At 37.0% G+C, this 12865-nt stretch overlaps 1 protein-coding gene across 1 annotated transcript in view; it reads right to left on the bottom strand.

Annotated features, from left to right (window-relative positions):
• LOC120416153 (nuclear pore complex protein Nup88) overlaps positions 1-12865 on the bottom strand; it is a 159187-nt gene that overhangs the window by 20127 nt on the left and 126195 nt on the right. The window contains exon 4 of the mRNA XM_039577831.2: positions 12386-12659. Coding sequence (XP_039433765.1) covers positions 12386-12659 — 274 coding nt within the window. The remainder of the gene's footprint in view (positions 1-12385; positions 12660-12865) is intronic.

The following is a 12865-nucleotide window of genomic DNA, read 5'->3' as shown; positions in this document are numbered from 1 at the left end:
AATTGGTGATTTTTTTATTTAACTTTTTATCACTAAAACTTGATTTGCAAAAAACACTTTTTTTATTTTTTTTAATTTTTTGATATATTTTAGAGGACATAAAATGCCAACTTTTCAGAAATTTCCAGGTTGTGCAAAAAATCATTGAGCGAGTTATGAATTTTTGAATCAATACTGATTTTTTCAAAAAATCGAAATATTGGTCGCAAAAAATTTTCAACTTCATTTTTCGATGTAAAATCAAATTTGCAATCAAAAAGTACTTTAGTGAAATTTTGATAAAGTGCACCGTTTTCATGTTAAATCCATTTTTAGGTGACTTTTTTGAAAATAGTCGCAGTTTTTCATTTTTTTAAATTAGTGCACATGTTTGCCCACTTTTGAAAAAAATATTTTTGAAAAGCTGAGAAAATTCTCTATATTTTGCTTCTTCGGACTTTGTTGATACGACCCTTAGTTGCTGAGATATTGCAATGCAAAGGTTTAAAAACAGGAAAATTGATGTTTTCTAAGTCTAACCCAAACAGCCCACCATTTTTCAATGTCGATATCTCAGCAACTAATGGTCCGATTTTCAATGTTAATATATGAAACATTTGTAAAATTTTCCGATCTTTTTGAAAACAATATTTTCAAAATTTTCAAATCAAGACTAACATTTTAAAAGGGCGTAATATTGAATGTTTGGCCCTTTTGAAATGTTAGTCTTGATTTGAAAATTTTGAAAATATTGTTTTCAAAAAGATCGGAAAATTTTACAAATGTTTCATATATTAACATTGAAAATCGGACCATTAGTTGCTGAGATATCGACATTGAAAAATGGTGGGCTGTTTGGGTGAGACTTAGAAAACATCAATTTTCCTGTTTTTAAACCTTTGCATTGCAATATCTCAGCAACTAAAGGTCGTATCAACAAAGTCCGAAGAAGCAAAATATAGAGAATTTTCTCAGCTTTTCAAAAATATTTTTTTCAAAAGTGGGCAAACATGTGCACTAATTTAAAAAAATGAAAAACTGCGACTATTTTCAAAAAAGTCACCTAAAAATGAATTTAACATGAAAACGGTGCCCTTTATCAAAATTTCACTAAAGTACTTTTTGATTGCAAATTTGATATTACATCGAAAAAAGAAGTTGAAAAATTTTTGCGACCAATGTTTCGATTTTTTGAAAAAATCAGTATTCATTCAAAAATTTATAACTCGGTCAATGATTTTTTGCACAACCTGGAAATTTCTGAAAAGTTGGCATTTTATGTCCTCTAAAACATATCAAAAAATAAAAATAGTGTTTTTTTGCAAATCAAGTTTTAGTGATAAAAAGTTAAATAAAAAAATCACCATTTTTTTTTTACCGTGTATCATTTTTTCCCAGTGTAGTCCGTATCCATACCTACAACTTTGCCGAAGACACCAAATCGATCAAAAAATTCCTTCAAAAGATACAGATTTTTGAATTTTCATACATCATTTTTGTATGGACAGCTGCCAAATTTGTATGGAAAATTATATGGACAAACTAATGATGCAAAATGGCTTCTTTGGGCATACCGAAGGCACCAAAAAAGTTTCAGCCGGATTAAAAAATACAAAAAAAAATCGAATGACCGAAATCCTAGAGAACTGCTCAGCTGTCAAATGACGTCACGGTGTAAAACCTAATAGGGCGAGTCTGCGTTTATAAACAAGCAGTCTATCCCTTTTGCTCAAATGACAGTTCACGTCAAGTAAGAGGGGGGATAGACTGCTTATAGAGATCTCCACGGTTTCTCTCACGCACACCATGATTCTGTGTTAGTATTTGTATTTAATGTTATGTTTTGGTTTTGATCGATTGTGATTGGCTGAATTCCAAGCAGCTGATTTTGTTTACACTATTTTCACGCAGACATAGGCAAATCGAGTAGATCAATCGCCTGTAAAAACCAGCTGTTTACCACGTGCTCGTGGTATAACAAAGGACACAGCTGATTTTGACAGACGCATCATTCTACTCGATTTGCCTATGTCTGCGTGCAACTAAACTCCAAACTAACACACTCTCGCGCGTGGATATCTCTATTTACAAACGCAGATTCGCCCTATTGAAATGTAACTAATCAGTCCATCCCACTATTGTCCTTTTTGCTTGAAAAAATACTTTCTACTATTTATCTGTGCAGACAAATGAGCACCGCAACAGTATTCTTTTTGGCTCTCTCCTCTCTGAGCACATTCGTGTATGACTCGGGTTAACGGACGGAGTAGGAAAAGAAATCCACGAAGTAGGGGGAGAGAGGGTAATATGCAGCCCCTGCTTTTCTCGGTATTGGGGAAAAATTAGAAATTAAAGGTTTACATTGTAAAACCATGCTGGAAAAGTTTGAACATCGTTGGATAAAAACAGCTAAAGTTATTTTCTAAACTTCAAAATGTTGTGTTTTGATCTTATTTTCATTGAAGTTTCAATATGATTTTTGGACAATATAAAAACCATTTATTGATATTGTAATTGTTGATTTATAAAGTTTTGCAATAATCTTCATTATTCTATTGATAGCTAAGTCCAAAAACATTAAAAATGTATTTTTAATTGGACTTTATGCAATAGGCGTAGTCGGGGCAAAATGCATTGCTGTGATGCTCCTTTGTAAATACTCCTTTGTGAAAACTGCTTTTACCCGGTGCATTATGCCCCATTTCTGTGATGCATTTTGCTCCGTTGTTGTAGTGCATTTCGCCCCAATGTTGTGGTGCAGATACCCCCTGGCTCGATTCTATGCGCAATAATAAGTATCTGTGCCAATTTTGAGCTAAATCGGTTAAGGTTTCATGGTCACTTTTTATCGATGAAGTTTAAAAGGAAAAAACCGCGAAAGTGTATAGGGATAATCATCGCTTCAGGATTTCGGCATCAGGTGGCGCAGGTCTTGCCCAAAATTGTCTAAGTATGAGATTCTTGTAGGAAATTCAATTCCCTACAACTTTGTCGAAGGGTGCAAGAAGATCCGATCCTGATGAGTTATTGGCAATGTGATGAAAATAAATCGGCTTATATATTGCGCATTTTGCACTTTACTAGAGTCTTGCGCAATTATTTTCATTATAGTAATTTTTTCAACACAGTGGTTTTTCTCCACAGTGATGACGAAGATATCCGTTGGCAGGCTATTTATTTATCTAGTTCAGAAGTTCGGAAACTAATTGCTCCTCCAGCACAGAGAAAGGGTTTAGGTCCAATAAGGCATGTAATCTTTTCTAATAAAGTCTTTCGAAAAAAAAAACTGGTTTTACGCAAAAAAAAGCTTCTTTCGTGTACAACGTATTGGTTTTTAGCCAGAACTCCGTTGAATTCACAGCCAAATCATGGCCTTGAGAATAATGGTATCGTTTTCGGGGTAGGGAATTGAATTTCCTACAATAATCTCACACTTGGACAATTTTGGGCCAGACCCGCGCCATCTGGCAGAAAAAAATACTGAAACGATGTTTTTCTGCATACATTTTTGCCATTTTCCTCATATAAACTTCAACGATAAGAAGCGACACTTAAAACCTAACCGATTTGGGCCTAAATTGGCACAGATACTTATTTCTGCCTAAGGAATCGAGTCAGAGGGTATCCCTGATGTCCTTGTTTGTCACTCTAATGTATAATCAATATTGCAATCGAAAGTGGCAGCACTATTTTTAAGATAGAGTACCGTTTTCAAGACAAAAAAATGTACATTACTGCAATTCAAAAATATTATATGAAGGAAAAGCAGCCCTGCAAACTGGTAAAGTACAGCCATTTAAAGCTTTAATTAAAAAAAATGGTTTTTCTCGGTGTCATCGGATCACATGCCCATTTTGTAGAAAAACATATTATTCAAAAAGGCGTTTTAACATAAAAAAATGCATGGATAAAGTTTCCTCCAAATAAATAAAAATACAATATTGAAAATATCGAAAAAAAAACTTGCATAGAATCTAGAAAACTACCATATGATTTATCTGCTGTCAGCGCGTTTTTAATTTTCAGATTTAAGAGTTTTGTGCTTTTGATTTGTTTCAGGAAACATCAAGATGCCCAAAACTAAGAAGAAGTCTACGAACGAAAAGGCGCGTGATAAGCGTGTTTATAATAGAAAATTTAAACGCGATAACACACCTAAGCCTGAACCTGAGGTTATCGATACATTGCCGGTGAAAACAAATCGTGAATATATGCGTACTAAGCGACTAGATAAAAATTACAGACTAAAAGAACTGGAAACAAACAGGGAAAGAATTCAGAACAAGCGACGACACGACGGAACCCTCAAAGGTACACAAGAAAATTATTCAGAGACGGAAAAAAATAAAAATGCTAAAAGAATAAAATTATTGCGTGAAAATCCTGAATTCAAAACCAACGAAAACATGAAGAATAACGAGAGAGTCAAAAGATTGAGAAGAAATGAGTTGTTCGTTAAAGAAGAAAATCAACAAAAAAGACGGCTCATGGAAGAAAAACGGAGATCTGAACCGGAGTATGTTGAAGCAGAAAATCGACAAAAAGTTCTTCACATGCGGGATGTGCGGTCCAATGAGGAATACGCTGAATCAAAAAGAGAACAAAACAGACTCCAAATGCGAGAAATTCGAAAAGACAAAACTTATTCCGAACCAGAAAACCAGAAAAATTTGTTACGTATACAGAAACGCAGAGCTGATCCAGTGTATGTTGAAGGAGAAAATCAACAAAAAAGACGACACATGGAAGAAAAACGGAGATCTGAACCAGAGTATGTTGAAGCAGAAAATCAACAAAAAGTTCTTCACATGCGGGATGTGCGGTCCAATGAGGAATACTCTGAATCAAAAAGAGAACAAAACAGACTCCTAATGCGAGAAATTCGAAAAGACAAAACTTATTCCGAACCAGAAAACCAGAAAAATTTGTTACGTATACAGGAACGCAGAGCTGATCCAGTGTATGTTGAAGGAGAAAATCAACAAAAGAGACAGTATATGGAAGAAAAACGGAAAACTAAGGACTATTCCGAACCTGAGAAACAGCAAAATAAAATTCGAATGAAAGAAACCAGAGATGAAGATAATTATGCCGCGACTGAAAGACAACGAAATGCCCTGGCAAAGCGTGTGGAACGAGCCAGCGAAGTAACGTATCACCGAAATTTGGTATACAATTACTACCAAAATCATTCAAATGATCCTCATTCAGTTGTTATGCTCAGATGTATCAAAAGTAGGAAGCAGCTTCCGTGCTTCGTTTGTTCGTGCTGTGAAGGCAGATTCTTCGAAAGAGGAGTAGTAAAAGTAACAAGGGGATCAGTGGTAAGTAGCTTTTCAAATAAGAGCAATATTGTTTCCCCTGAAGAAGTAGTGATTCATAGAATATTGAATTATTTTAACCGTTCTCGTAACAACTTCATGTGCCATACTTGTATTAGGTACATCAAACAGGGAAAGGTACCAAAGTTATCCAGTTCTAATGGATTGAAATTGCCTCCAGTGTCCGATGTCATTACAAGACTTAATGATCTTGAGCTGAGATTATTGGCTCCTTATATACCTTTTGTCAAAATTGTCACCTTGTCACATCGCGGTTCTAATCCACAGAAAGGCATGAAAGGTAATGCCGTTCATGTCCCTGTGGATGTTAATGAAGTGTTCAGTGAACTTCCTAGAGCAGGAAGCACAGCTCAAGTGGTTGCGGTTGAGTTGAAGAGAAGTAAGGAGCATAGCAGCAATTTTTTACAAGGACTGGTTCGTATGGATTACCTTAAAGAAGCGGCTCAAGTTTTGCAGAATTCGGAGCTGTATCAAGAATACGGAATAAAATTTAAATTTGTTGATGCCAATCAAGAAGCTACACCAGAATGTCCAAATGAAAATGCAGAAATAGATGAATACGATGAAATGGATGATGCTGATGAATACTATAGAAAATTCGAGGGAGAAGATGAGAATTGTCTCTTGATTGATTTTAACGAAATTGTAGCAGAGATGCAGAAACATCTAACGACCAATGAAGAGACCAAAAGGAACAAGACATTAGTTCTTGCTCCTGGACAGAACAAAAGGCCCGAATCGGCGCACATGAATCCCGACATTGAATACTTGTCATTTCCCGAAATTTTTGAAGGAAGGCGGCGCAACCTCGAGGATAAAAATATTTCGCTCTCGGATACTATTAAGTGGGAAATACGGTATCATAATAGCAAACTATCGCCGGAACGTGTCCTTTATCTTGCTAAGGCCAAGTTGCTCAATGATTGCAAAAATTCTGTGACAACCAGTTGTAGGAAAAAGACTATAGCTGGTGGCTTCACAGCCGTGCAAGCTCTGGAATCAGCATTCGGTTTGAAAGACCACAACGACAGCTGGAAATGCATGCAGAACAATCGATGTTCGCCATCATATATGGAAAAGAAGAAGAAAGAACTTTTTGCTCATATTGCTCAAAATGGACCACCGACGTTTTTCATTACTTTATCGTTTATTGAAACACAATGTCCAGAACTATTACAAGCTTTGGTGGAACGAACAACAGGTGTTACAGTTACACCAGATGAGGCTCTTATGCTGCCTTATCAAGAAAGAGCTAAACTGGTCAATGACAACCCAGTGTTTGCAGCAATGTATTACGATAATAAGATGAAAAACATTGTGAAAGCAATTAAAGACCCAAACGGTATTTTCAAAGGATTAACTCTGATTGACAGTTTTGAAAGACGTGAATTCCAGCAAAGAGGAACTCCACATGACCATTGTTTGTTTTGGTTCAAGGAAGCTCCAAAATTTGATCCAGAGAATCAAGGAACATGGACAGCGTGTGCAGAATTTGCTAATAAACACACTACATGTCAATTTGATGAGAAGAATCCAAACTGCAAATTTCTACGCCACAAGCATATGGACACCTGCAGTAAAGGAAGGAAAAATAAGAATACTTGTCGGTTCGGCGTTCCGAAATTTATGTTTCCGCGTACAAAAATTCTGGCTCCTCTTTCTAAAGAAGAAAAAACTGAGGAAGTGAAGGCAGATTTGATGAAAATCAAGGACCTCATGGAATGCATTTACAGCAGCAAAGAACGTGTTTACAGAGATTTTGAAGACGTATTACACGAGTTGGATATAACTTATGAACAGTATGAAGCAGCAGTAAGATGTGCTATTGACAGACCGAAAATTATTCCCGAACGAAGAAGCTGTGACGTGGATATTAACTCATACAATACGAAGCTCCTTAACTTGGTCGAATCAAACATTGATGTGCAATACATTTTAGATAAGTACCAGACAGCACAATATATTGTTGATTACGTAGCCAAGCCTGAATCTGGTCTTTCCAAAGCATTAAAGAGTGTTCAAGAAGAACTAGACAAGGGAAACGTCAGTGTAAAGGAACAAATGCGTAAATTGACTAGCAAGTTCCTGAACTGTCACTTGATGTCTACGTGGGAAGCCGTTTACTACTGTCTAGGAATTCCTCTTACACGCTTCCATGTTGGTTCTATCTTTATCAACACGAGTAAGAAGGAAGATAGAGTGGTTTTTCTAAAATCTGCCAAAGAACTCGAAGCTATGGATCCAGATTCAACCGAAATTTGTGGAAAAGATATCATAACGCACTATGCAGAGCGCAAAGGTTTGGATGGAGTGTGTTTGGCAGAATTTGCTGCCTACATATTTCGCACTCCGAACAAACGGCGTCCGGATAAAAATTTGGACTGCGAACCACAATCTGAAGACGATGAGACAGAAGAAACTGAAGATGGTATAAAACGACGAGTCAAACCTCGAGTCATACGCTTTGTCCGTTATAATCGCGAACAAAAACCAGATGACTACTATCGAGAAAAACTGCTCTTATTCCTTCCATGGCGTAATGAGGACGAGGAAATTGAATCGGTTAACTGGTTCGAAAAATACACTGAAAATGTGAATGAAATTGAAACAAATCGTTCCAAAATATTCGCTTTGGCAAGTGAAGAATTCGAGGAGGCGATAGAGCAAGCGAATAGAAACAGAAAGTTACTTGAAGAAGAGGAAATAGCAGAGTTTGAAGCTGATAATCTTCCAAAAGATCAAGAAGTAGATCTTTTTGTGGAGATTGGAATGGATCGCCCCAAGAATGACATTCCGTTCAGCTATAGTGCACCGCCTAGAGTAGATAAACAAAAAGTGATGGAGTTATTGAACAAACTTAATGTTCGACAAAAGGAAATTGTTATGCACGTTTACAAATGCTTCCGGGTCGGGAAGCTTCCACTCAGAATATTTATTTCTGGATCTGCTGGAGTTGGTAAGAGTATGGTTATCAAAACATTGTACCAGTTAATTTCATATCACCTTGAATATGAAGTTGGGGTCAAAGCACATCAAAACTTTGACTCTGTGAAGGTGCTGTTAACTGCATTTTCAGGAAAAGCTGCATTTTTGATAGGAGGAAACACTTTACATTCAGCATTTTCCCTACCTTTACAAGAAAATGCAAATATGCCTGATTTGCCAGCAGAAGCTGCGCATAATTTGCGCCTTCAATTGTTACATTGCAAGCTTATTATTATTGACGAAATATCTATGGTTGGAAGTACTACCTTCAGTAGAATTGACACTAGATGTCGACAAATAACTGGAGTAAACGAAAGTTTTGGTGGACTTTCAGTCCTTCTACTCGGAGATAATAATCAGTTACCTCCAGTAAAAGACGCGCTTATTTTCACCACTCCCAAGCAAAGCTTGTTAAGGATGGATAGATCTTCGCTATGGGAAGAATTTTACTTCTATGAACTCACAGAAGTTATGCGGCAAAAGGGTGATTTGAATTTTGTTTGTGCTCTTAACAACTTTGCCGCTGGAAATATGACAACCGAGGACATCGAGTTATTGAGAACCCGAGAGGTGCAAGAGAATCAAGTTCCGGATGAAGTAATGCGACTCTATTACACTAACGCAGATGTTGAAAACTATAACAATAAAAAAATTGAAGCATCAAATGAAGTAGAGATAGTGTGTGATGCCATAGATACAATTACAGGAAAACTAAGTGCACAACAGAAAGAAAAGAAACTAGAATTCTACAGGAAAAAACCAACGAAAGAATGTGGTGGATACCCGTTTACTCTACGTTTCAAAAAGGGCATCAAGTACATGCTGACAGCTAACCTTAATGTTTCTGACGGACTGGTAAATGGAGCTACTGGAACACTAGAAGACATACAGTGTGATCCAGTTTCAGGGAAAGTTATGATAGTTTTTCTCAACTTTGGTGATCATCGAGTAGGAAGAGAAAAGCGTAAGGAATATAAAACACGAATGGAAAAACTCGGTAAGAATTTAAAATGGACACCAATACCAAGACAAAAGTATCAGATGACAGTTTATCGCACCAAAGATCATCATGCTTTTCGCGACCAGTTTCCTATGGTGGCTTGTGAAGCTCTGACAATTCACAAGAGCCAAGGCCAAACATATGATAGTGTTTGTTTAGATTTCAGGAAACCTTCTAGATTGACTCGTCAACTTGTTTACGTGGCATTAAGTCGAGTTACTTCACTCCAAGGATTATACATTCTGGGAAAGTTTCCAGGAAATATGAAAAGCAACAATACATTAACGCTAAGTTCTAATGAAGTTCAAAGAATGCGAACCGAAAGAGAATTGCCTTTGGTTTTCAACAATTTGTCAGAAACAAACGGTTTAGTTTTTATTTATTTAAACGTACAATCGCTTAAAACAAGTTTAGAGCACATATTATCTGACAAGTGGTACACACGGTGTGATGTGCTGATCTTTTCTGAAACAGGTACTTCCTTTGGTGATCATATTGAAATTCCAAAGTTCGATATGTTGTATCGCTCAGACGAATTTCCACGACCTGCTTATGTGAAGAAAAATATTTCCAAAGGCGTAATGTGTTTCGTGAAGTCAGGAGCAAGAGCTCGGGTTTTGAATAGGAAACTTTTATTTTATGAAAACAAACGTAATTATGAAGGCCACATTGACTTGTTCCATATTTCTATTGATGGAATATCGATAATCAGTGGCTACAAATCACCAAAAGTAAAGCATTCGACTTTTAATAGTACACTTAAACAAATCAAGGGTGATATTGCCCAACCTCTAATACTTATGGGTGATTTTAATTTCAATTTGAATGATGTAAACAGTAACCAAGTTCAGCAATTTAATGCAATGATGAGTAGCTGGAATTTGCGAGATGCAATGTTGCCAAATGAAAGCACCACAGTTTTAGGATCCAGACTTGATGTGATATTCTCAGATGTAGATGTTTTGGAAACAGGAGTTTATGAATGTTATTTCTCGGATCATAAGCCTATTTACGCTATAGTCAATGGTAATAAATCTTCAGTGATTGCAAATCAAGGTAACGATAACAAAGTACCTAATATCGAGTCTCCAGTTATAATGGATGATGATATATCTCTTAAAAACAGCTTTTGTATGAGTTGTGTCTGCCGGAGTGATTTTAGTTCTTGCTACAAATCTGAACAGATCATAACATGGCTAGATACTCAATCAAGAGTCGAAAACTTAGTGTTTGACAACTTTTGTTACAGCTCAGTAGACGATCTTCAGCTACATTTATTGAAATATTTCAATGAAGAAAGTGATGATCGCGAAATTGAATTGCATCTCGAATATTGTACAAAATTCTTAAAACTAACCAAACAATGTTTGAGAAATAGATCGGGAGTAAATCTACATAATTCAGAAGATCTTCAAGGTTTTCGAAAAATTAACATCACCCCAGATGGAAACTGTCAATTCAACGCTATTTCCTATGCATTAACGGGATCTGAAGCCTTCCACAAAGATTTAAGAATGCTAGCATTTGAATGTGTATGGAAATATAAGCAGTTTTTCCATTATTTGCAACAAGATCCATTCTTTTCGGAAGTAGGCCCAGAATTTTCAGAAAGTGAAAAACTCAAAGAATTGTTGAAAATTTGTTGTACAGATAAAGTATGGGGAATACAAGACTCATTGATGGCTTTATGCATTCTTTTGAAAAGAATTATCTATGTTTACTGTCATGATGAAAACATGCCGTACACTATGGAAATTCTACCTATCGTCGACAATCACAAGAAACCAATTGTTTTGCAATATTACGGATTACATTACGATGTGCTAATCCCAACAAGTAGATCAACATTATTTTCTTTTGAAAATATAGCTAAACGTGATTTGGCACAAAAACATCGAGAATATTTGGCTCATGTAATTGGAACACCATCAGCATAACTTTTACCTCGATTAATATCAAACTTCACAAGAAATTTCTACGAGTTATATTGGCTGAAGTCTTCCCAAATGTATAGAGGAAGAGGCTGAATATAACACTTTGAACGGAAGAGGCTGAATATAGAATAAAAATCTATATTAGCTGAAGTCTTTCGCGTTAGAAGAGGCCGAATATGGAAATATTCATGTTGGCTGAAATCTTCAAAAACGACATCTGTAAAGAAGAATCTGAACCTGGAAAATGTACTCCGTGTAGTTGAAGTCTTCTATGATTGTCGTTGGGGTAAAACGGGGTAACTCTGCCAGTTTTAGTTCTCAGTAATTGTAATCAAAATAATTGTTGATTGATAATCGTACCTGAAAAAGAAATTATTGAGAACCTTAACTGCCGGTCACAAGCCCGGGCATTGGTTATTGAACAGAGTTTTGATAACTCTGTGCATTAAGCAATGGTAAAGAGGAGTGACCCGATAACGCAATAATATTTTTTTGAAACGAAAAATCATTCTGGTTGCCACACCGCATAGCTTAAAAAATATATATTAGCAAGTGGCAAGATAGCGCAATCACGACGACTTACTATTTTTTTTTTATTATTTTCAGGATTACAACTAACACACAACAACATATCGTTACTTATCCAGGTTAGACTGATCATGGTCTTTCATCATTGATCTTAGAGCACTCACGCAAGGTTGTGGTATGATCCAGTAAAACAAATGACGGAAGTGTTTCTATCACATCATTCCATGGTAAGTGCCCAAAAAATGCCACTAACCAAGTCTCGAGTTTTTTTTTGATTAGGTCTTATAAACATATGAAAGACAATGGTTTATTGGTCCTTTAAAAAAAAAACTCTGGAAGTGTATTTAATAAATATTCTGCTGTGACAATGTGGTGAGGAAGGCATCAACCACGTAGGTGGATTAAGTTAGTTTTTATTATATTTTCTTAAAGATTCTTGGCAGCTTGTTGATATAACAAGTACAAAGAGATTTTCAGCCTTGGAAATGTAATTAATCTCAAACGGTAATCAACTTTCAGATTCTCCGCTCAAGGTGTGAGCCTTTGATTTATGAAACCAGGAACGCGCAACAAAAAAAAATATCTCATCCCCATCAAACGAGTGACCCCATACTCACATGCCCACCGCCTGTCGTGGAATAAGAAGTGTCCTCCAGCGTGGTCGTCGTCAGGTCAGCTTCGCCGCTGACCACACGTGGCGGTGCGATGTCAAAATCAACGGCCGTATCACCGAGGCTGCTCAGATAGGCCAGCTTCGCGGTAGACCTGGTCGTCGGCGAGGACGTGCTGAGGGGCGCCTTGGTTGAGGTGGTGGCGACGGCGCCACCGTTGACCAGCGACGGCGAAGGACCAACACGCCACACATGGCGCAGCGCGTCCACGTCGTACACCCTGGGAAGAACGACGAACAAGAAGAATGTTGATTATTATTGCCCCTCTGAATTCAGCGTCATCAGTACGGCGGGATTAGCAGGGAGGGAGGGGAAAGCAGTCGAAGAACACAATCTGTCCGGGGAACCCACTTGACGACGCTGTTCTTGTCGTTTCGGTGGCCGCGTTGGCCGCTCTGATATTTATGGTGGCGATTCTGTGGCCGG

This window comes from Culex pipiens, chromosome 3 (genome assembly GCF_016801865.2).
Source record: "Culex pipiens pallens isolate TS chromosome 3, TS_CPP_V2, whole genome shotgun sequence".
NCBI classification, from domain to species: Eukaryota; Metazoa; Arthropoda; class Insecta; order Diptera; family Culicidae; genus Culex; species Culex pipiens.
Note: the sequence above shows the minus strand (reverse complement) of the source record. Positions and strands in the feature narration are given on the sequence as shown.